This window comes from Eimeria necatrix, genomic scaffold (genome assembly GCF_000499385.1).
Source record: "Eimeria necatrix Houghton genomic scaffold, Enh_scaff34, whole genome shotgun sequence".
NCBI lineage: Eukaryota > Apicomplexa > Conoidasida > Eucoccidiorida > Eimeriidae > Eimeria > Eimeria necatrix.
This window is the reverse complement of record NW_013655336.1, coordinates 88,546-111,884: the sequence shown is the minus strand read 5'-3', so window position 1 is coordinate 111,884 and position 23,339 is coordinate 88,546. Positions and strand designations below refer to the sequence as shown.

At 56.6% G+C, this 23,339-nt stretch overlaps 2 protein-coding genes across 2 annotated transcripts in view; both read left to right on the top strand.

Moving 5' to 3' along the window:
* Nucleotides 1–912: 912 nt before the first annotated feature.
* Nucleotides 913–2,601, top strand: ENH_00046110 (KH domain-containing protein, putative; the record flags this gene model as incomplete). The annotated part of the gene is made up of 2 exons (XM_013585475.1): nt 913–1,895; nt 2,196–2,601. 2 exons carry the CDS (start codon nt 913–915, stop codon nt 2,599–2,601), a joined length of 1,389 nt encoding a protein of 462 aa, XP_013440929.1.
* Nucleotides 2,602–4,395: 1,794 nt separating this feature from the next.
* ENH_00046100 (hypothetical protein, conserved) overlaps nt 4,396–23,339 on the top strand; it is a gene marked incomplete at both ends in the record, with an annotated part of 32,578 nt that continues 13,634 nt past the window's right edge. The window contains 7 exons of the mRNA XM_013585474.1: nt 4,396–7,965; nt 8,237–11,533; nt 11,725–11,811; nt 11,971–13,628; nt 13,813–17,209; nt 17,450–17,563; nt 17,711–23,187. Coding sequence (XP_013440928.1) covers nt 4,396–7,965; nt 8,237–11,533; nt 11,725–11,811; nt 11,971–13,628; nt 13,813–17,209; nt 17,450–17,563; nt 17,711–23,187 — 17,600 coding nt within the window. The remainder of the gene's footprint in view (nt 7,966–8,236; nt 11,534–11,724; nt 11,812–11,970; nt 13,629–13,812; nt 17,210–17,449; nt 17,564–17,710; nt 23,188–23,339) is intronic.

Below are 23,339 nucleotides of genomic sequence, written 5' to 3'. Positions count from 1 at the left end.
TGCTGATTTTGTCCTAAGTACCTCATGTACCTCATGGACGGCCATGTTTTCCCAATGTACTATTAGGCACCTCACTTGCTTGCTCAAACATACAGTAGGAACTGGCACCACAAGTTGTTCAGTTTGATCCTGTTCGTTCACATCTTAAATAAAATCCATATGTGCAGGCATAGAGGCATAGCTGAACGTACGCTGCGCCATCTACTCCGCCTGCTCGGCATTACCGTCGGCGCATGCTCTGCGGAATACCAATACCAGAAATACCATCGTCTACTATCTATTGAATATAGTTCCCTATTTAAGCTCCCAGTATTTATATTGCTTCAAACTGAATTGCGACCAGCTTGGTGTGCTTGGGAGCTAGACAAACCCTGTTGTACGATGTGCTGTCGCAACGTGGGCCTTCAGGCACACTGCCCTGTTAACACGTAGGGCGGAAGTTTCGCACTATTAGGCCATCGTGTGGTGAATTCTTTTTCTCAATTGGGTTCTAGGCTGCTTGTATTGCCCGTGTGAACAGCGGATTCCCGTGGGTGCTGTAGCGGGCTAGGACCAGCTTCGTGCTCAGAGTACTGCTGACTGTCTCGGTGCACAAAAATCTATCAGCCACGAGCCGCCGAATTAGACGTTAATATGGCTTTGCTTTTGTTGTGGTTCCAGTTTTGTTTTTCCAAGTAGATATTTTGGTTCTCTCAGTGTGCGTTGGGCACATCCGAGACACTGCCAGCCCCAAACCCTGGCCGAGCTGCGGAACGTCCAAAGCTCAGGATGCCACAAGACCGCGGTTTCCCAAAGTAGAACAAATTTAATTACGGTTGATCTCCACAACACTACATATTGCAACGTTGCAGGCTGCTCTTGCGAAACATTGTAGTGTTGCACACTGCAGGTTCTACCGTCTTCACAGAGGCGATGCGTCCATCGGGCAGTAGATCTCGTTGGCGCATTCCGCTGTCTTTGGAGAGGCCGCAATATACGCAGTATGCGTTAGCGGGTGCAAATTATCGTGTAGTGCAAGTCTCTCCTATTGCTGTGGAACTAAACCGTGCAGCTTGGAGCCAAGACGCCTACGAGGCTTTGGCGGCGGGAGCATGTAAGAACTTCTCTGCCACGTCGGAGGAGAAGACTCGCCGGGAAAGAAGAGGAAGGAATAGCGACTCTTCGGAGGCTTCCTTCTATTCGGGCAGCGAAGTGGAAGACGGTGACAGCGACGGCGAAAGCCAGGAGGCTGCGGTTCTCCAGATGACTCCGGAGGACATAACGCAAGAGGAGGACGGCCTGGAGGAAGATTTTGTGGCTGCATGCGCAGCGAAACAACAGGGAGAGCAGTGGGAAGCTGAAGTTCGTATACCTGTGCCTCTCTTCCGCCGCCTAAATCGAAAGGGCACATCAAAGGGTGCACTTTGGAGGACCTTACAGCTTCTAGGTGCAGAGGCCGGACATTTTCAGATTCCTAAAGGGAGAACTGGTGATGTGGTGTTGCCCCTGCGGTGTTGCACACAGAGAAGGGTTTGCCTTGCTGTGCGGAAGGTCCAACAGCTCGTGGCGTCAAAGCGCAGCTCTCTGCCAGTCACTCATTTTATATCCCTTCCCCTTGCTACTCCTGAGCTCCAGGCTCGGTTTGAGGTGTATAAACACTTGATGCTTGCGTCAAAGTATCCAGGCATTGACGAGAGCTTCTTCGTCAGCAAACATAAGCTGCACATCACTCTTCTTGTCCTCCGGCTGCTGACCCCAGCAGAGATAAAAGCCGCAGAAGCCGCAGTCAAAGCAGCAGCAGCGGACTTATATGACGCAGTCGGCACGAGAACGCTGCTGGTGCACCTCAAGGGGAACAGTTGCTTCTCTGATGACCCTTCTGCCGTCTCTGTTATCTTCGCCCCGTTGTACTCAAGGTAAACGATTATCTCCGTTGCCGTTTCAGGTGGATATACACCCGCTGAGCTAGAACGCCGTGCATTGGCCTTTGTGGGAGCTCTTTCGGTAGCGACTCGGCCGCGTCGGGAACTTCCGGGCCTCTCACTCATGGGCATAGGCCTTTGCTTGAGTTTGGTGGCGTGCAGTTTGCTGAAAATGTGCTATTTGTGGGTTGCAGTGAAAGTGCTGAGGCATTGGAGGGCACGAAAGGGGTACTGAACAAGCTTGAATGTGGTTGGAATGCAATTTGCTGAAAATGTGCTATTTGTGGGCTGCAGTGAAAGTGCTGAGGCTCTGGAAGCCACAAAACGAATGCTGAACAACATGGCACGGTTGTTGGCGGAACGCCTGCAGGCAGAGGGACTCTTGTCTCGAGAAGAGCTAGAGGAGCAACACGCTCTCGGTCCTGAGGGGGAGTTCGATTGCACCTTCCACATGACATTGTTGAAGACGCTGTACAAAAGAACCGCGAAAGAGCTGCCTCTGCAGCAGGAGCAGGAACAGCAGTCGCACCTCGCAGCACGGAAACAACCCAAAAGGGCAGTATTTGACGCTACTCAGCTGCTTCAAGACATGAGGGGATTCGACTTTGGCGTAGTTCGCGTTCCCGCAGTGCAGCTTAATTCTGTGTCCACGCAAGACCAGAACACCTACCACTGCCTGGCCCAAGTGGATCTGCCGTGAAACAGCTAGTCATGCTTAGAGGGCAGCGACCACTCCAGATCTTCACTTTGCGATTAGTTTAGCAAGCTGAATAGTGAAGAAGCTGGGAAACTAACTCCGGTTTTCGCTAGTAGCACAGCGTCTTCGCTAGGGGCACAGAGAGCTAGATAGGCAGCTAGGCGACGGCTGCTGAACCGAGCTCGTATGCATGGTTTTATTTACTCGCAGCGGCAGCATGGGGAACAGCACGTGCTGCTGCTGTTGGCGGGAATAGGCTCTGTGGCGCCTACGGAATGTTTTTTGTTTTTGTATTTGCCTGGCAAGCATGAACACGCTGGGGCATGAAGATATCTACACTGCCAACGCAACTACTGCAGTTGCCATTACAATGTGGCGCGGTTCCCTTTAGCTACTGCAGCAGTCACTGGCCTCTGCAGTTGCAGCAATTGTTTCGACAGAAGTTTCGGGGACCTCGTGGTCGGCGAATGCCGGCACGGGCTTTCCGTGAATGCTGATAGTCCGTTGCAACGTAGCATAGCGCCGTAGGGCAAATTGTATTTCTGGGTACAGGTTCATGAGGTTCATGGCGGTGGCCTAGCAACTCGTCGCAATTTCGGCCAGACTCCCAGACGCAGATTGGCGGAGGAGGGGGGTGGTACCGCTATAGCCGCTAGCTACAGCAGGGACTCTCAAGGACTCTCGCGTTTTGAGGGTAGTGCTCTGCAATGGGATGGTAGTTCAGGCAGACTAGCCCTTCACCAGAGAGTAGCTAGGAAAGGACTGCGGAGTGCGCCTTCCGTGCTGGCAAGTTTGGTTTGTTCCTTGTCTTCAGCGCACGTGTCTTGGGGCCAAGGCGAGCCTGTAACATCAATTTAAAATTTTGGGGACTAACGGTCAACGCTTTATAATGTATGGTGTCGAAGTACAGCAGAAGGTTGGGTTCACTCCAGCGGTCGGGGCCCTAGCACCTTTCCCTCTGTACAAGAGTAAGAAAAGCCGGAGCAGAGAAGAGCCATCAAAGTAGCAACAAGAAGGCAAAGTACCACGTCAAATATGAGGCCTTGTTGGGCACGGGCCTAACGAATAGTGCGACAGCGGCAACAGCAGCTGGAGGAGGAGCTGCTGCAACAGCAGCAGCTGGAACAGCAGCAAGGGCAAGAGCTGTTGCAGCTGACCGAGTGCCGCAGCAGCAGCCCCATATACTCTAGTGGAGGCTAAACATCGGTTTCTAATTCCTTGAGGCTTCGTTTTGTTACTTCTGATCGATTTCTCCGGGTGTATCGGCGGCGGCGGCTGCTTCGCTGGGGCGGCGCTATTGCTGCTTCATCCAGTGCTTCTGGAGCCCACCGCAGCAGCAGTCGGTCTTCGTGCCCTTCTACCATGCAAAACCCTTCTTGACTAGCAGAGGCAGCAGCGACATCAGCAGCGACTACGACAGTGTCAACGCTAGCACTGGCAGCGCCAACAACAACAGCAGCGAGCCGTATAACCAGGAATGAACATCTCTGCTGCACCGTAATTAGGAATTTCCATCTTGGGCACCTTACAAAGCTGTTCCTGTTCACTGGAAGGTCTCTTGGTACCTTTGGGACTTACTGTGTGACCAAAATATCTAACGGATGGTGCCTTCCTGCCCCAGACCCCACTCAAGCCTCAGAGCTACCAAGCATTACCAGACCCCACAGAGGATTCCCTTCAGCATCTGAGCGTGGCAGCATCCCATACAGCAGGAGCAGCAGCATCACTAGCAGTTGCGTGGGTGCAGCGACAGCCGCTGAAGCACCACCAGCGCCCGCAGCGGCAGCAGCAGCTTCAATGACGCCAGAGAGGGTCGCCTTGCCCCAGGATCCTCCTTACTCTGATATGCAGTTTCCAGGGGCCGTTCCAAGTGGGACTTGGGCTCTCCAAGCCTTTTCCGCGGCGTTTGAAGAGCAAGCGGCAGCATCAGCTGCTTCCGGAACGCCTGCCAGTGCTCCGGCAGTTGCTACGGCTGTTGCTGCTGCTGCTGGCTCAGCTCAAGCGCAGGGTGTGCAAGATGGGACCTCTACAAGCTCCTGTCCCGCCCGTATCAGTAGCAACAGCAACACAAGAAACAGGAACTGGGGCATCGGGTCCGCGATAGCTTCTGCAGCACTTCGGTTGCCTCCCCCTTGCCCATTATCCTGGCTGTCATATGATGCTGATGGTTGGGGTTCTCCGGAGGGTGCTTCGAGTCCACGCAAGCGGGAAGGCTGGGGACCCGACAGTAGAGGGTTTGGGGGTTCCTTTGTAATGGAGGGCTCGAGTGTAGGCCTTATGGAGAGACCCTTGGGTCTACTGCCTCCCTGGTTTGGTGCACTTCCTCGGCTACTTCTGCAGCAGGAGGTGGCACTAATGCTCACTGTGGGTTCAGGGAGATCCGTGCTAGAAACGTTCACGGAGGTTGTTCTGAGGGAGCAGGCTGCTCGAAAAGCGCTACAACGTTGTGGGGACCCTTGGCTGCAGCGAGCCGCAGCAAGCAGTTCTGCAGCAGCAGCAACGGCAAAGGGTTCTGTCGCTGCTCTACCTTCTGCAAAGGCGGTTGCAGGCACTGCTCACACCGCGGAAATCCCTGCACGCGCAGCAGTAGCAGGGGAAGAGCGGGGTGCACCAGCAACGTCAGCTGCGGGAGCATCTGCGGCAGTAGCAGCACAGCATCAGCTGACTCTGCCCCCCAAAAGGGTTCAGGGCCGCCTCTGGGAGGCAGAGGCTTTTGGGCCTCCTGACGAGAGCCACCCCGAGCCTGTGGCTGGCCGCTGGCAGGAGGCCCTGGAGCCTCACCCCTACGGGCATACTGCGCGAGGGGCTGCCCACCTGCGGGGGCCTTTGGGGGCAGCCACGCAATCCAGCGAGCGTCCAGAAAATTCGGACCAATCGAGCCCAGCTGGAGCATCGGTACCACCTGCAGCTCCTGCTTCGGCAACCGGTACAGAAGCTGCTGCTGCGGCTTCTGCCACCACAGCAGCGGATATTGAGAGCAGGGCGAGGCGCCTGCTCCATCAGCTCAAAGCTTTCCCGCCTTTTAGTCTTGGAACCACTAGAAATTATGGGGCCTCCTGGGGCGTTTTTAAGGGCAATGGAGCACAGCGGGAGGCCCTTGAGCTGATGGAGCAACTTTGGATGCATATGCAGCAACCTGGTGTCACTGCAGCAGCGGCACCGGCAACGACGGCAGCACGAGTGGCCGTCAGCGAGGCAGCTGTTAGCGCAGCCCTGCGGTACGGCTCTGTGCGGGAACTCTTGTTACTGCTTTTGCTATGTCTCGCTGCATTGCAGCATAAACAGCAGCAGCAACTCGGCTTCACGGGATTAGATACTCGGGCCGTGCCTTCTTCGTCAGTTGATGCGTCAGGACAAACCTGGGATTTTGCAGGACCAACAGCTGGAGTTGCAGCAGGAGAAGCGGCGATACCACTGCAGGAGGAGGAGGCGTCTACTGTTGCTGCTGAAGGCGCAGCTTGGGGAGATGCTGCTCTGGAGGAGCTCCAGATTTTGTCTCTTCTAAGGGACTTTTCGTGGTCTCAGCGGAGCCGCGAAGACTGCGCGTATGCAGGGGCTGCCGCAGTTGATATTACCGCAGCAACAACAGATACAGCAGCAGCAGTCCCACTGAGAGGCCGTGCCTCACTCGTCGTTACGTGCAACCCACGCGTTGTCGCTTGGCGTCCCCACAGTCCGGCACGTGAAGAGTTTCGCGAGCAGCAGCAGCAGCAGCAGTCCGCTTCTGCTGCAGCAGGCACGCTATCTGTTGCCGCAGCAGTTGCCGCTGCAGCAGGAGATCCGTCAGGACCTGGACATGATGCTGTCGCAGCTTTAGGCCGCGGCAGCGACTCTGGGGCATCTTCTACAGAAGAGGAAGGTGATATTTTCACAGAGGTGTCAAGACAGCGAAGGAGCACAACAGCAGCAACGGCAGCCGCTGCCGAGCCTGTAAACGAAGGCGACCCAGACATGCCTATAAGCATATTTCCTACGTCCCACCAAGTGCTTTCTTCACGGCATCAGCGACAGCAGCGGCAGCAGTTGCTGCAGCAGCTGCTCGAGCAAGAACACGAGCAGGAGGAAACGTTTGTGATTCCCAACTGGACGGGCTTGCGGCCTTTCGAATTGCCTCGAGGGGCGATTTGTGGCGTACGTTTGCTACAGGAGCCAAATCATACGCGGCTCGGGTACTTGTGTTTGCCACGAGGTAGCGATTTGGAATGCATAGACAGCTCACTGCCTTCAGAGGAAAACAGGCACAGCAGCGCCAGGTTGCGTGCAGCATTATGGTTGCCGGATGGCCGCGGCTGGAGAGCTCCTTTGTCCGTTCGGGATGAAGTATTGATGTTGACAGCAGAGGAGGCGCTTTCCTCTACCCATGTGCTGCTGCAGCAGGGGCCTCAGAGGCCTCAGAGACTCAAGGAGATGCTGCCACCGCTACTGCTTGCAGGAGCAACAACAGAAACGCAGCTTCCACACACGCAGGAGCAGCAGCATAGTGAAGAAGCCCCTCACGCCGCTGCTTCTGCAACGGGATTGACCTCCTCTGTTGCAAGTGGAGCAGCAAGCGGTTCGTTTGTAAGAAGAAGCGCAGCAGTTGCTGTTGCACCTACTGCTGCTGGAGAAACAGGAGAGTGGGAGGGTGGCGATGCCCCTGCAAGCACAAGCAGCAGCTGCAGCAGCAGCAGCTTGCGGGATGAGTGGTTTGCAGCGGCAGAGACACGCGAGTGGGCCTGCGAGGGCGTCCACATTTGTCAATTCCGGCTGTCCGAGACCTTAACCGCGGCGGCTAAGGTAGAGGGAACAGACCCGCCCCCCCACCCCTTGCACGCCTTCCAGGTAGGGGTGGCTTTATGTGACGCCCAAGGCCATCTTTACGTTGTTGAGAGACCCGCATTATCAGCAGCAATAGATGCAGACTCATACAGCCAGAGGGAGGTGCTGCATCGCTGCGGCAGACTTGAGGGTCCTCTTGTAGGCACACCTGGGTGCTGCGCAATGAGCAGCAACGGGGACACATGGGCAGGTGTACTTCACCAGGAGTATAAGGCTGGTTCTACTGCTGCTGGGGGAAGTAGCAGCAGCAGCAACGGCTGCAGCCCAGAGCGAAGGCGTCTGATTTCTGAGGAGGAGAGCGCATTCCCAAAGAGCAGAGCGGCATCCGTCTCACCTGTTGCAACAGCAGCAGTAGTAGCAGATGCAGAAGGGGCTGCGGGAGGAGGAAGAGACAAATGGCACTCGTGCAGTGGAGGGGAGAGGACGCTCAGGCGACTGGAACAGGCTTTAGCCGGCGGCGATATCGGGGGCGGCCGGCGCAGTTGGAATGTAACTTTAATACTTGACGCAGACAAAGGGGACCTTTTGGTCTTCGTAGAGGGGCGGAAGGTGAGCCAGATGTGAGAAAGTGGAATGCCGACTTGAAATAGAGCCAGAGAAACTGGCAGACAGGAATGTGGGTCGAGGCCGAGACAGGCAGAGAGCAAATGTAGAATGCCTCGAACATCAGAGAAGTAAATAAATGGTGCAACGCACCACGGATGAGTATGCAGAGCTAGCTGAAACATCCGCAGGGCAGTTAAGAGGTGGTTGTGTTTCACGCAAACAGTAGCACGACGTCAAGCAGCAGATGTGAATATTTGTGCTACTATGACTGCAGGTCTACGCATGCCACTGTTTGCCGGTGCTGCCGCCGTTTCTGTGGGGTGGCAGTGGGAAAGAGACGGTGGGCTACCGATTTTGCGTTTCTCTGTCTTCGTCGTCTCAGTCGGCATCCCTTGTTTTTCTTCCTACCCTGGGAGGCCGTGAGCTGCGGCAGCTAGTGGGGCAGCAGCTGCAGCACCGCAGCACTGAGTTTCTTTACGTGCGGAATGCTGCAGCAGAACCCGCGTCGCTGCTTGCCGTCGTGGCTTCTGCATTGCTTCGGCTTGCCGAGGGAGCTCATACAACGCTACAGCAGCGGGAGACAGCAGATAGGTTTACTTTCCAGCCGCAGCAGCACTACCAGCGGCGGCGTCGAAGCGATATTGGAGACGCTTCAGGAAAGGCGCAACAACGTTTTGCCTTCGCGCTCAGGCCTGACAGTGCCGCCTTGTGGCTTATCTATTGCTGCATTATCGTCAGCATACGCACTCTGCAGCAGCAGCAGCACTTGCGCCGGATCCAGGAGCAGCGGCAAGTCATAGAGTCGATAGATCTAGGCAAGCCTGAAGCAAGCCAGGAGCGACAGCATCAACACTTGGTGCAACGCCAAGAACCAGAGGATCATCAGGAGCAAGAGAGACTTCGGGGGCAGCAGCAAGCACCTGAGCCCGAGGTGTCAGAAGCAGGGCCGTCGTGTCGGGTTTCACCTTCAGTGGCGAGCGCAGGAACAGCAGCAGCTAGCGGCAGAACGTGCAACGCAGCAGCAGCTACTGAGAGCTGTCTGCTGTCAGCAACTACCTCCCTCTTGCGTCTTTGGTCACTAGTGCTCCCCTGTTCTGCAGCAGCTGCTGCGCAACGCCCTGTGTGCACCAGCACGCGAGTTACATACACTGCAGCAGTAGCAGCAGCAGCTCTGAATAGAAGAGAAAAACTTCTCGAGGAAGTGGCGCCTCTGTCGCACATACTGGCGGAGGCGGAGACAGCAGCACCACTGCTGTCCCCTGTTCCCGCAGTTGCCGAGTGTCTGGCGCACAGTTGCCTTGGAGGAGCAGCTGTCTGCTGCAGGGACTTCAGCAGTGAGAGTGGGTGTTCCTTGGGGGTATGGCTGTCGAATCTGCCTGTGGCCTCTCACTGGAGATGCCAGCTGAAGGCTGCTGCGCTGATTGCTGCATGCGGTGCCCGCGTGGACTACTTGCGGCTGCTGCCCACGTCTGGCCTGCTGCCGTTTGCTGGAGGTTCTGCAGCAGCAGCAGCGGCTGCTTCTGCCGTCACTGCTGGTTCTGAAGATGGTGTAGTTTCTGGAAGGGCTGATTGCAAAGAAACTGAATGCGTTAATTTCTTTTCGGGGGCAACCCGTGCCGCTGCGGAAGCCTTTGTAGAGACACTGCCTCTCATCCTGCGGTGTCTTGACAGCTTGGCTCTCGTTTTGGCAGGGTCAGATGCTGCAGCTGTCGGCACGCAGCGGCCGCGTGACGGGCAGCAAGAATGCTCGCCCGTTGTAATCGCTGCGCTGGGAACTGTCGCATCAAAGGCGTTGCATGCGCTATCTGCCTCCGCTGTTGCTGCTGTTGCTGCTGCACATTGCCCAGCTCCGCTGCTCCTTCAGTTACAGCAGACGCTGCTGCGGATTGGCAGGCTTCCTGTTGCTGCTTTTCTTAAAATGCCGCGTGAAAACGGCAGCAGATTAACAGGGAACTCGAGCAGGGTTGAGTCACTAGGCTTTGGTAGGGAGACTCAGCAGTTACAACAGCAGCTAGAGGCTGAAGCTGCTGGGGTTGAAGTGTCAGCTGCTCATCTATCTTGTCTTGCCCTGAAAGCGCTAAGGCGGCTACTACTGCAGCAGTTTGCTGGCGTAAGGCGAGGCTTACTACACGCAGTAGAAGAGACAATTCTTGTGTGTCGTTGGTCAGGCGTACACACAGGGAACCATAGAGAGCAGCAGCAGCTTAGAAGAAGAAGAAGCAACAGTAAGGTTGCAGCCGCAGCGCCACTAGCGCAGGCGGGATCAAGTGCGACGGCAGCACAGACAGCTGCGGCAACAGCAGTAAATCCAGCACCAGTTAAAGCAAGGCCGTTCGAGCCATCTTTCCCTGTTTCGTCAGAGGGCAGCAGTGACGAAGGCCGTGCTTTGCAGTCGTCTGCGGCGGCTGCATCGGCAGGACAGCAAGAAGTGTTTGCCGTGGGAATTTCACAAACGGCTCACCCGTTAAATTCTTCCTTGGGTGGCTCCGAGGAGCAGCAGCAGCAGCAGCAGATGCAGCAGCAGCAGCAGGCAGGAGGTTCCCCGCCAGCAGCAGACAGTAGTAGCGTTGCAGGGAGTGTCTCCAGTCTGTCCTTCACAGAGAGCAGCCTGACAATGAAGGTGCGGGACCGTTTGCACCTTCTCGCCCACTCCATTAACTGCATGTTCGCTGCGGTTGGATACAACGGCAGTAGCAGCAGTGGCAGCAGCAACTTCGGAGCACCAGACAATCAGGTGCAAAAAGTGATGTCTCTGGTGCTGCTGCAGCTGCAGCTGCTGCTGCGGTTTCGGCGACACTCGCTTGTTGATGCGCTGCAGTTGCTGCTGAAGAGGGTTCCTCCTTTGGGATCCAGTGGAATGCCCCGGCCGGAGTCCCCGTCTGTTCGCGTGGCTTTGCTGCTGCACGAAGTTGATGCGTTTTTTCTGCGGGTGCTTCCGCAGCTTATGCTGTTACAGGGGGACTTGGCCACAGTGGCAAACAGGGCTAACGCTGCTGCCTATGCTACTAGTGCCTTAAGCTACAGTCCCACGAAGCATCCACAAATGCAAACACTTTCCAGTAACAGCTGCAGGAACAGAGACAAAAACAGCAGCAGCGAAAGGCCATCTTCGGGCACAGAAGACATTTGCTGGAGTGACGGGTACAGTCGGGAATTCAAGGAGGACGTGGCAGTGTACGTACTAGAGACGCCGCACCCCACTGTCCCCTTCGAGGCTCAGAGGTTCGTGCTTGATTTTACCGCCAAGTGGGGAACAGCCGAGCTGGTGCAGGTCCCGGGTTCTGCTGCTGCAGCTGTCGCTGCTGCTACAAGCACTAGTGGGGCATCTCAGAGCCGCAGCAGGCGCGCAGGAGGCAGCAGCAGCGAGGGTGCAGCATTCACTGCGGCAGATGGAGGTTCGGTTGGGGGAAGTGTGGGGCCGGTGGGTAGTCCAAGATCAACTCGAGCTGCAGCCGTATCTCCGTGGCTGCCGCACGAAGGGGGGCCTCCTCTCCCTTTTGCCAGACGTGTTCGGATTCAGATAGACCCGAGGAGCTTTGCTGCGGCGCAAAAAGGAGAAGTTATCATAAAGGTTGGCTTCCGCTGCCTCTCGTGCTAATTCTGCTGCTGTTCCTGCTGATGAGCCTTTTTCGTAGGTTCGGAATGTTGGTTTCCTTTGTGCCGCCATTGTTGTTTTCAGTGTCTCATGTTGGCGAAAGATGGCCGATATTTATTTTCAAACTGCTGCAACTATGCTTGGGTTTGCGGTGTCACCCGTTACAGGTTTTGAGCTCGCAGGGTCCCAAAACCCACAGGGTGCGGGAGGGGACTCAGCAGCGACTACGCTTCAAGGATGTCAGGAAACTTGAGGTACGCAATTTGTGTTTCTACTGACGTTGCTGTCAGAGCGCAGGAGATTTGCACTCACTTCTGCAGTTGTGTTCTTCAGTACTCCTTCCAAGTCTTCTTCCTGATGTTGTTGTGGCCACTAATTGTTTTTCCCGTCGGATGCTGGTGCTGATTTTGCAGATATACGTGAGCCTACCATCCAAGGGAGGTGACTGGGGGCTGCGCGTAGTGGTAGAGGCGACGCGCCGGCGTTTACTTTTTTCTGCGGGCGGTCCATACCAGCTACGCTTGGCTGCGGCTGATGCAGTTTCTTCTTTTCTGCTGCATTTGGCAGATGATTTGAGTCCTCTCAGGCCCTGGGGAGGGCGGGGAAGCTCTCAGAAAGACGTGGAGTCGCTGCAGCAGCTCGCAGGCAATGATTTTCTGCATTCCGCCAGGGCTCTCAGTGGCCTTCTGCGCACGGGCATGGCCCGACTGCTACCCCCGGAACTTTGGTGCTGCCAGCCCACCGAGGCGCCTCACTTTATTACTCCTGAATCAACAGCAAAGCCAGTAGCCGCAGCAGGAGATATCGTGCCTTCTACAAGGCCAGCTCCATGTGTGTCTATCCCTTGGTCTGCGGGGCGCGGAGCCCTTCTTGCAGCAGATACTCAACTGCGCCAGCAGCAAGTGCAGCAAGTGCAGCAGGGGAGCGCAAATATTGCTTCTGAAACTGGTGCCTTGCCCCTTGATAGCGCTGCTGCTGCTGCTGCCGCTGCTGTCAACATTAATGGCGCAGCTGGCACTAATGTTGGAGGATGCCCACCCTGCTTCGGTGGATGGGTATGGGGTGAGGAGGGCCCAGGGTCGATTTTATCTGAGTTTATTTGCTTGGGCAGCCTGCGTATGCGTCGTGTTGAAGCATTTATAGCTGACCGTATGCCAGCGCACCTGAAGCAGCAGCTGCCGGCTTTGTTGCCTGGCTCATTCCTGCGCATGCGGTGGCTGGAGCGCGCTGTCTTTGCGGCTCACCTGTGGGCCATCCCGTCGCTTTACAGGCTTTTCGGGGATCTGGTAGCCCTCTTAGAGGATCAAGGTCCTCCCAGTCGGGAGACCTCTCCGTTGCAGCAGCAGGAGCAGCGTTTGCTGCAGCTGCAACAAGGGTCGCCGCGATTCCTTCTGTTGGCGGCATTATGGCACCACGCAACGCAGCAGGCGCGACTTCACCTGCACGCGAAGGCGCAGCAGGCCGCTAATCAAGGCGGAGGGGCTTCTAAGAAAAACCCCCAACTGTATTTCAGTGCAGGCAAAGCTGTGGAGACAGCCGTGATAGCCGTCAGGGCCATTAAGCTGCAACCGCTGCAGCGCGACCCCGTGGAAGAATTTATTGTTGATGTAACTGCATCAGGAGCAGCAGCGAATAGTAGCAGCAGTAGCACGATGGGCAGCTCCGCGAGCCAGTTGCCAATGCGTCGAATCTTCGCGGGTCTGGTGGAGAGGTTAAAGAAACACGCTCCATTGCATGCGGCGCTGCGGCTCTTGCTAGGAGACGTCGACCCAGCATCCCTGCGTATCGCCCTAGAACTGCTACAGGGAGTTGGTCTGAGGGCCGGCGTTGCGGCAAGGGGGTTGGCTGTGCTTCTGCAGCAGCTCCAGCCTCAGTTGCATGCAGCACTGGACCCAAGCACGTCTAGCAATAGCCACAGCAGCCACATTAGCAATGGCACCTACCTAACATGTCTTGTCGTCGACTCCGTTTGGAGGCTGTTACGCCTTCTCCAGAGCACTTCCGTGGCCTTCTTGGGCCCCCCAGGGACTTCCTCGCTCCCTGCGGCCTTTACTGCGGCGGAGCTTCACAGGTAAACACACATTGCTCCTCTGCTTTCTTTCGCCATTACCACTACTATTGGTATACACAGATGCTCCAGGGAGCCTTTTCCTGCCGTCTTCGAAACGCACGTAACCGTGCGAGCTTCCGGAGCTTGCAGTGCTGTATGTAGCTTTTACGCTGCTGCGTTTGTTGTCGTGGTTTTGCTTCTGCAGGTGCTTGGTTACAGATTACGAAATTGTTTGCCGTTCGTTTTATGCCTATTTACTCTCGGGCACTCCTGCGGGCCCTCCTCCTCAACGTCACCAGCAGCAGCTGCAGCAACGGCAGCTGCCGTGGGTTCCCCCTGTCGTTAGACTAGTACTGCAAGAGCGTCGTAGCCGCTCGGGCGGGGTATCTGCGCTGCCTGGTTTGGCCGCGCTCTGTGTATCTTTAGCATCGCACCTTTGGGGGCCTCCAGGGGCTCCCGCTTTCCAAGCTATGCATAGTGCCGGGGTGGACGCACAGAGCCTCACAGCAGCAAGCGCCGTCTTGGGGCGAGCCTGGCTGATCCCGCATCTCTTGTATCTTCTCATGATGATTCTTAGGGCTTGCTGGGGCGCACAGGTTCAGCAAGCGCAGCTGAAGCGCCTCGACAGTGATGATTTTAGCGCCAACGGGCACGGATGTGGACGGGCAAAGACGGCGGCGGATCCAGCAACAGTTGCAGCAGCAGCTGCTGAGGATATCGCAACAGTGACAAACTGCTGCGTTTCAGTGATGCGTTCAGTGGGTGACGCATTGCACCGTGTCCTTCAGTGGCAGTCTGCGCTGGTGGCACAGGACGCAGCAGCAACAACAGCAACAACGGCCACAGTAGCGAAGCCAACAAGAACAGCAGCTGCTGGAGACCGTCGCAACAGCAGCACTAGCAGCAGACAAACAAGCATCTGCCCTAGCGATGCCCTCGTAGATGTAGCAGTTGTTTTTTTGCCGGCTTCTGCAGATGCAGCAGGAGCATCAACACGAACGAGCTTCAACGGCAGCACCGTCTCAGGTCTTGGGGGCTGGCACAAAGGGTCGCCGTGGGAGGAGGTTCCATCCGCAACACGGGAACCGGGCGGCGTTCGCTGCTGTCCTGCTGCTGCTCGTGTGCTGCAGCAGTACTTCACGAGGACGCAGAGGAGCCTCCTGCAAACTGCGAGAGGGCCGTGTTTTGTAGAGGTTTGGGTGCGTACGGTTGGAGCAGTGCTCTCTGAGTTAGCGATGCAGGAGCAAGCGTTAGCCAGCAGTAGCAACAGCAGCAACAGTAACAGCAACAGCACCAGCAGCAGTAAGAATAGGCGCAGTTTGGTTGCTTTGGGTGTAGTGGACACACGAGGAGTTACAGATGCTGCAGCCCGTCTATCTTTGCCAGTGGAAGACACATTTGTCCTTGCATCGCCCGCCTTACCTGGTTTCGACGATAGGGACGACGCTGGATTTTCAGAAGAGGTATCAGCAGCAGCTGTTCCAGCAGCACAAGCATCAGCAGCAGCATCCGCGACAGGAACAACTGGAGCAGCAACGGTAGGGGGAGATGGAAATAAGGGCAAGGATTCTCATCATGTGGAGGCAACAGCGACTATCCTGACAGCCGCAACAGCAGCAGGCACTGCGACAGAGAGAATAGTTACTTTTGCACACAGACTGCCTTCACCCATGAAGGGAGGCCCACCACAGCCCCTGCTGCGAATATACGGCCCGCCTCCAGAGGCCCTGCTGGCTGCTGCTGAGGTCGCTGCTGCTTGTCAGTGCGGTCACGCTGACGAAAAAGCTTTTGAAAAGGGGGACGAGGAGGACGAACAGCAGCAGCCGCAGAAGCAGCGGCATGACGCGCGTTACTGCGACTGTGGGCGTCTTTTCTTTCTTAATGGAACAAGGGCGTCTGCGAATGCGTGCCCACCTGGAACCCGTGTTGCTGCTGCGGTTCGTGTTATTCCACACAAAGAGACTTCATCAGCTGCGGCGGCAGAGACAAGCAGCAAGGGAGTATACTTGCTGGGGCTCTATGGAGAGCTGCAGCAGCCAACACCCCGAGTGCTCCAGGCTGCGCAGCGACGAAGCATTCGTGCTGCGGCGTCGCCTCGAAATTCGGAATGCCCCACCGGGTCATACGGAGAGGCTCACTTGGGGCTGAGAGCTCAGCTTCGTGTTGCCCAGGAGGCGGCAGATGCTTTGGAGGTCCAAAAACTGTGGCTAGCTGCTGCAGCTAGCTGCGCAGACAAGCTCTGGCTCGCCTTTAGAGCATGTCTAGCCGCCTGCGGCTCTGCCCTTGCCCTAGGTTCACCATGTGGCCCTTCAACTCCACGAGTTGGCAGTTCAGACGCACTCAAGTGTAGTGTTGATGACAGCACCAACAGCAGTAACAGCAACAACACCAGGAAGTGCTGCTGCTGCTTAGACAAGACGGAGGAAAGGATTTCGCCGCTGAGTCAGGCTGCACTGAATGAGATCTCAAGGGCTCTGTGGTGGGCGCTGCCTCACCTTGAACACTCGCCGCAGCAGCAGCGACAAACTTCTGCAGCAGATGGGGCAACCGCATCCGCCTCAGGTGCTGCAGTGGCTAAAGCTGACTCACAGACAGACCCGCAGCAGCCATCCACGACGCGACATTTTGCTTCGAATTTCTTGAGGCTGCTTAGTGTCTCTTCAGTAGCTGGACGAGGAACAACAGCAGCAGATGCATCGTTGCCGTCAGTGCAGGAAGCAGCGGACCGGTACCTGCACATGACGCCGACGATGGAGCACTACTCACCTCCAACAGCGGGCCCGCAGCTGCTGGGAATAGGGGTTTCTTTCCTCGCGGATCTGGTGTGGACCGGCGTTGTTTCCACGGACGAACATCAACAGCAGCATCGGCGGAGGCGCTGCAAGATGCTCAGCCTGAAAACGAGTAGACGCCCCCCACTGTGTTTGACTGCGGAAACTATTGCGGTGTGCCTAGTGCAGCTGCTTCTGCGGTGGCTACTCCAGCACGCGCAGCGACGTCTCATCAGTTTATGGCTACTGCATCAGCAGCAAGGCCAATTGCTGCAGAGGCTGGTGGCAACAGCTTGTTGCGGACGACCCTTGCTGGGCCGTCTGCTGCTGCGGCTTGTGCATGCAGCCATCATATCTGCTACCAGTCCCTGCAGTGCATGTGGGCTCCCCATTGCTGCGACAGAGAGCTTAGACGCTGCTGCTGCTGCAGCACCATTGCTACCCAGCGCGCCGTGCTGGCACTTGCTTTCTCTCACAGGCCTTGGGGTTCGCGAAAGTGACAGCGCTACAACTCATTCAACTTATGCTCACCTTCAGCAACAGCAAGGAGAGAAGGCCCAGAGCCATTCATCACCAAAAGGAGCAGCTGGCGGTGTTGTAATGGGAGTAGCAGCTGCAGGACCAAAGGCAGCACCAGCTACTGATCTGGCAGCAACAGCTGCAGTAATCAGTCCTTTGGGCCTGCTGCGTCCTTGGGGGAGCTCCGTCTCTCTACGTTATGTGCTGCTCCGGGCTGCTTTTCCCTTAGATACAGATGCGGCGAGTTGGTGGCGCCTGGAGATCTCGCTGCCCACTGCCGAGTTTGAAGTGGTTGCCCTCACTGGATATGATGTCAGGCTTCATGTTGGCTGCTTCTTCTGTGCCCCAAGCTGCTTTTGACTTCTAAGACTGGCGGTTCTGCCGTGGCTGTTGCTGTCTCCATAACATTTGCTGTACTTGCGGCTCCCATTATGACCTGGGGTGCTGCTGCTTTGGGGCCTTTCTGTTTGCTGCCGTAGCTTCGGATAGGAGGAGTGCGGTGTTGCTGTTGCTGATACTGGTGTTACCTTCTCGCTGCGGGTATGGTTGCAGGTGCGGCGTCTGTGCAGAGGCCAAGAGCGGCCACCGTCTCACAAGGAGCCACAGTTGCTGCGTTTCGAAGCGTTTGCGACTCCTGTGAAAGAGGGCTCAAGGTTGAACCTCAAAGTTAGTCTGGTGCAACACCCTTTGCGTCCTGCTGCTGTACCTGTGTTCGTGGTACTGGCTTTGCTGCTGCGGCTCCGGGACCGAATCGCGTGTGCTGTAGGGTGCAGCGGCTGCTGTTTTATGTGTTTGTATGCCCTGCGTTTCCAGTGCAGCAGCAGTTCTCTGCAGCAACACCTGCGTTCGCTGTACACTCCACTTCGTCTACAAGGGTCTCTCAAGAATGCAGATGCATTGTCTCTCCCGCAAGCTTTCCCAGCCTGTCTCGACGTTGTTTCTTTACCTGTTCCGAAGAAAGGAGTTGTAAAATTGCGCACCCTTCACAAACCCTTGAAACCTGCGCGCCTTTTGCTGCCGCATGCGGTCCTTCATAGAGTGGCGCCTCGTACTGCAGCAACAGCAGCAACCGCAGCAACAGCAGCACGAACGCAAACAGCACCAGCAGCAGCGACGACGCGAGCAGCGTTGTCTGAACGGTATAGCCCATTGCTGGGCCCTATGCGGACTCTGCACCTTTGCGTGCTCACGCTGGAGCCCTTTGCTAGCGGCATTTCTCTGTCCGTGCACCGTAAGTCTGAGCAGGTGAGCAAGGGTCTACGTAGGCGCCAGACCCTAAAGGAGCTTCTCACGGCTTCCATGGGAAACGCCAAGTCTGACCCTGCAGATAGCTCAGCCTTCGTTCCCGTGCCTTTGCAAAGGCTACCCATAAAGGAGCCATGCAATGCTGCTCCTGCTCAGCAGCTTCACTCCCGGCATCACCCCCAGCGGTGCACGCAGCAAAAAAAGCAACAGCAGCACCAACAACAGCAGCACCAACAAGCGCAGCAACAACAGCAACTGCAACAACAATGTCCACGAGAGCAACAGCAGGATAGAGACCTGCAGCACTTGTTGCAGTGGCAATGGGCGGCTTTATTCGGTCACTGGGGACTTCAGTCTCAAAGCGTCAAGCTGCAGCGAGCTCTCGTGCTGCAAGACCTTCGCAGAGATGCTGCAGCAGGCGAGCTTTTGGAGGAGCAAAACCATGAGCACTCTAGCCAGTTGCCGCAGAAGCATGATGTTGCTGTAGAAGAGGCCCTTGGGCAGTTACGTGCTGCTGGCGCTGAACGCCTTGTAGGCCTGTTGCAGCAGCTGTGGCAAGCTGTGCAGAGTGTTGCTTCCGCCTCCTCGAACTTCCGCGTGCAGCCGCTCCCAGTTCGTGAGCTTTTGGCAGCAAACACGAATAATGGTTTCGCAAGAGCCTCAGCAGCAGTTAGGGATACCAAAGTGTATCACTTCTTGCACTGGGAAACTGATGAGGGAACACTGCAGAGACTCAGGGCAGCTGTGTCTAGAGCCCAGGCACTGCTGCGCGTGCTGTCTCTTCGGGCTGGCAGTGCGTCTCAGCCACCGTCTACGCTGCTTCAGGAACTTACTGGTTTATCTCCGTCATCGGTCTGCTCACCTCAGCAAAAAGAACAGCAACAGCGGCAGACAAGCACGGACAACAGCAAAGGCAAGGGGCTTTCCTCGTGGGCAACGCCAACAGTGCTGCTAGACTACTGGGGAGACGCCTGGGAGCTGCATGATCCTGAGGAGAGTTCATGCCGCCTGTGGCAGTCCCTCTTGTCGCCTGCAGTGGTCTGGGAAGGGGCGGAGGGTCAGCAGCAACAGGAAGACCAGCGGAAGAGGGGGTCTGCTGCTCCCTCGGGGCACACTTCTAGCGCACCAGAAGCTTTTGGGAGCAGAAGCAGGAACGACTGGAAGCTGCAACGGCAACGTGCGCAGGTGTTAGAGGATGCAGAAGAAGATGTGTTTTGTTGTCGCTTGCTGCAATTGTTGCCGAGTGATGCTTCTGCAGCCCTTCGAGCTTTTCTTTTACATCTGCTTGAGAACGTGGTCAACGTTTGCAAGGATTCACAAGACACTTCACTTAGAGCGGCTGACATCCCGCAGCATGCAGCCAGCAGCGAAGCAAGAGTTCTTCGTCTCAGTCTTCTGGGGGACCTTATGCACGTTGTTGGAGCAGTATCTGCTGCTGATGAAGTTGTAAGGCAACACCGGCAGCAGCAAGAGCCACCTTTGCCTGCGTTGGCAGAGAAAGACGGGGGTACACGGACTTGTCTCCCGCTGACCTCAGCAGAGGGGCTAGCTTACCGCTTTGCCTCCATGCTATTGCAGCAGGTGTCTCCACTAGTTGCCTGTGCATTGCCTTTGCTGCGGGCGGCCCCAACTCCCGCTGCTGCTGCTGATGCAATAGCTGCTTCTGTTGCTGCACGGAGCCACAGTAAACGTAGGCCTTTTGAAGGGAACGAAATGGAGCTGCGGGCGTGCTGTGATGGAGACGCTCTGATATCAAAGCAGCTGGGTGACACCCCGCAGTTGCTGGGCATCAAGGCAGATGTTACATTTACGCTGTTACGCCTGCTGCCGGCAGCTGCAAGATCTGCGTTACATCCAGAGGCAGCAGCAAAGGAACTGGGGCCCCCCGATAATGCGGCATCATTTTATTCACCTTCACCGGGCACAGCAACACCAGTAGCAGCAGCATCGTCAGATGCTGTGACTGCGGCCACACCTGATGCTGCTAAGGCGTCTAGTAAGCCACAAAAACCAGTGGCGCTGGTCCGGGTCTCTCTTCTTTTGCGCCTGCTGAGCAGGTGGGGCTTTTTGTGTCTGCCTGCAAGAGACAGTGATTCGCGGCGACTGCTACGGTGTATCTACGATGCTGCTGCCCCTTCTGCCGGTGCGGAGCTGGCAGCTGTAGCAGCGGAGGCCAGCAACTGGCGGCTGTGCCCTGAAGGAACTGCTCCATGGAGTGCCGTGTGTCGTGTCGCATCGCTTCTGCCAGCTGCTCTGCTGCAGCAACAGCAGGGGAAAGCAGGCTCTGTGGCCCGTCAACAGGCACTGAAAGGCTTGCTAAAGGAAGTCTCAGCGGTGGGGTTAACTCGGCGTCTGGCGGTCGCTGTTGCAGCTGAGGTGCAGCGCAGCTTTAACCAGAAAAAAATGACGTCTGTCGAGGCAGCCTCGCCAGATACAGCACTGGCAAGAGTAGCAGGTGAAACGCGACCTGTAGATGATGCATGGTTGCTGGAGTCTGGAGGGAAGGGCAGAGACTACGACATTCCTGATGAGTTACTTGTCGCGAGTAAAGAGGTGCCAGATCGATTCAGCTGCAGCGTTTCGCGGAGCACCGCAGCGTACAGAGGACACGTGAACACGAGCCGGCTCGAGCAACAGTTTTTGCTGCCGCGCTGCTGTGGGGCATGTACAGACGTGCTCAAAAGACGAGGAGCGGCAGACAACATGGGTTCCGGTTCTGCAGCTGCTGCCTCGGGCAAATGCGCCTGTGTCCAGAGTGTTGACTCAACGGGTCGCCTTCGGCGAAGTCTTATAAGCCCTCCTCCCCTGTGGGAGGGCAGCAGCGAAGGTGAAAGCGACTTCGATGAGAAGCAGCAACAGCAACAGCAGCAGCAACAGATGCGGCGGGAGTGGAGACGCGGCGACGTCGATGCAGACTCTCTGGAAAGCTGGACGGAAAGGGGCTCTGACGAAGAGCTCTCCGATCGGCCGCAGCAGCAGCAGCGGGTTGTTATTGCGGTGGTGCGGCCACGACGGGCTGCTGCTGCTGCATCTCGAGGTGCTCCAGAGATGTCTAGCTCTGAGGAGAGAGAAAGCGACTCCGACGGACATCGGTCCCCAGGTGATACAGATTTCGAGCTTGTGCTGCCGGTTGAGGGGGAAGGTTGGGCAGATGGACCTTTAGAAGTGGCTGGCCCTGAGGCTGTAACTTTGTTAAGGCTGTTCCGTGGGGTGCTCGATGACACTAGCAGCAACAACAGTAACAGCAACAGCAACAGCAGCAGTAGCGAGGGCAACAGCAACGACGACAGCAACAATGAGGACGACAACAGCAACAGAGAAGGCAACAGCAATGAAGAGAGCAACAACGAGCACAGTAGCGCCAGCAGCAACGACGTCAGCAATACCAACAGTCATAGTAACGGCGACAGCAACAGCAGCAGCCGCAACAATAGTCGCCGCAGGGCTGGTAGGCGGTCACGGGGGCAGCAACAAAGCAACTCAACTAGGGAAGACACATCAACTGACGACGAGGCGACGCAGGCAGCGGCCCGATCAATTTTGCGGCAACTAGTGGTGGCTGCTGCAGCCGCTGGATGCAGGGAAGCAGCTGCAGCAGCCTCGACAAATGTCCTGCGTATAGGTATTCGCCGCGCTCTCCGTCGCCCCCGAATTCCGAGCAGCAGTAGCCGCAACAGCAGTAGCAGCAGCGGGGACAGCTACACGAGCCGTGGCAGAGTTCGAGGAATAGGTCGTCCTCACCGTGGGGTGCGCCGAGTTGGGAGAGACTCGCGAAGTCTCGCTGCCCGGTCATCGTCCCTAGCTGCAGCAGGAATAGCTTCCGGAAGCCTGTGGGAGGCAGCGTTGGCGCGGCGTGGACTGAGAGCGGCCGCAGAGCCGAGCCTCGTTTTCGATGATATGCAAAGTGCAGGAGAGACAGTCTCTGATTGGGACGCACCAGTTAGCCGCTTCGGAGACAGGGCCTTCCATTCACGCAGCAGCAGCAGCAGCAGTGCCGGTGGTTGCTGTGTTTTGTGTGGGACCTCACTTTGGAGACGCTCTATGCTTGCGCGAATGAGAGGAAACGCTGCTGCAGTGCCTACTTCTGCTGCTGCGTCCGGTCTTTCATTCTCCCTTTCTGTTAATCCGCAGGTGGCCACAGAGACTGCAGGGTCAGCAGCTTTCGAGCAGCAGCAACAACAGCAACGGTATAGATTCGCATGGGAGCCGAGATGTGGTAGACGAAATAGCGACAGCAGCAGCTGCATCAGCAGCCTGAGCGGCTGTTTCGGCAGCAACGGTGATATGTCGCTTCGTTTAGTGCGTAATTATGCGCGCGTGAATCCGGCGTCACTCAATAGTACAGGAGCGACTACTGATACTGCAGCTGCCGTAAGTGAAGCAGTTACTTCTGGTCAAGACTTTCTAAGGAGAGCATTGAGTGACAGCGAATGCTTACAGCATCATGCTGCTCGAAGGCAGCAACAGCACCAGCTGCAGCACCAGCAGCGTATGATTCGCAGACACACTGGAGGCTATCCTTCCTTCTGTAGGGGTTCTCTGCGGCAGGCAGCCAAGGCAAGACTTTGCCGCTTACTGTTGTCGGGTTACAGGAATGGCGATTCCATAGGCGGCTCTTTGGGAGCCCCGAGCCTTTGCAGTCTTCCACTGTGTGGTCGCTGCGCTGAACTGGGCTGGGCGTCCACGGGGTCTATGCGATCTATTGGATGGCCGCCCATGCCCTCCACATCTGCAACCGCGGCTGCCTCAGCCGCAGGGTCAGCAGCAGAAGCTCCTGTTAGTGCTCTCTCAGGCCCATGTTTACCTTATTCTCTGTCTTGCGTAGACAGTCAGTTTGGAGACGACGCCTTCAGCGCAGCCCCCACAGGGGGTCCTGCGAGTCTGATGGTAGTACGGTGTCCGCGATGTGGTGGCCGTCTTTGTGGGGTGAAGCCCCCCGAGGCGGAGGGGAAGTGGCGGTGTGATGGCCTAAACCCAGAGGGGCGATGTGCTGCGGGCCTTATGGAGTTTAGGTTGTGGGCTGGTGCACAGAGACATAGGTGCAAGTAAGTCCTACAGTGTCTCACGTCGGCTGGCTCCAGTATGCTCCGTCTATCCCTGGGAGTGCATTTCTCGACTCATCGTTCTGCCTGTTCGTTCTTGGGTTTCCATTCACCTTGGTACCGTTGCTGGCGGTTCCTTGTCTCTGTGCAGTTTT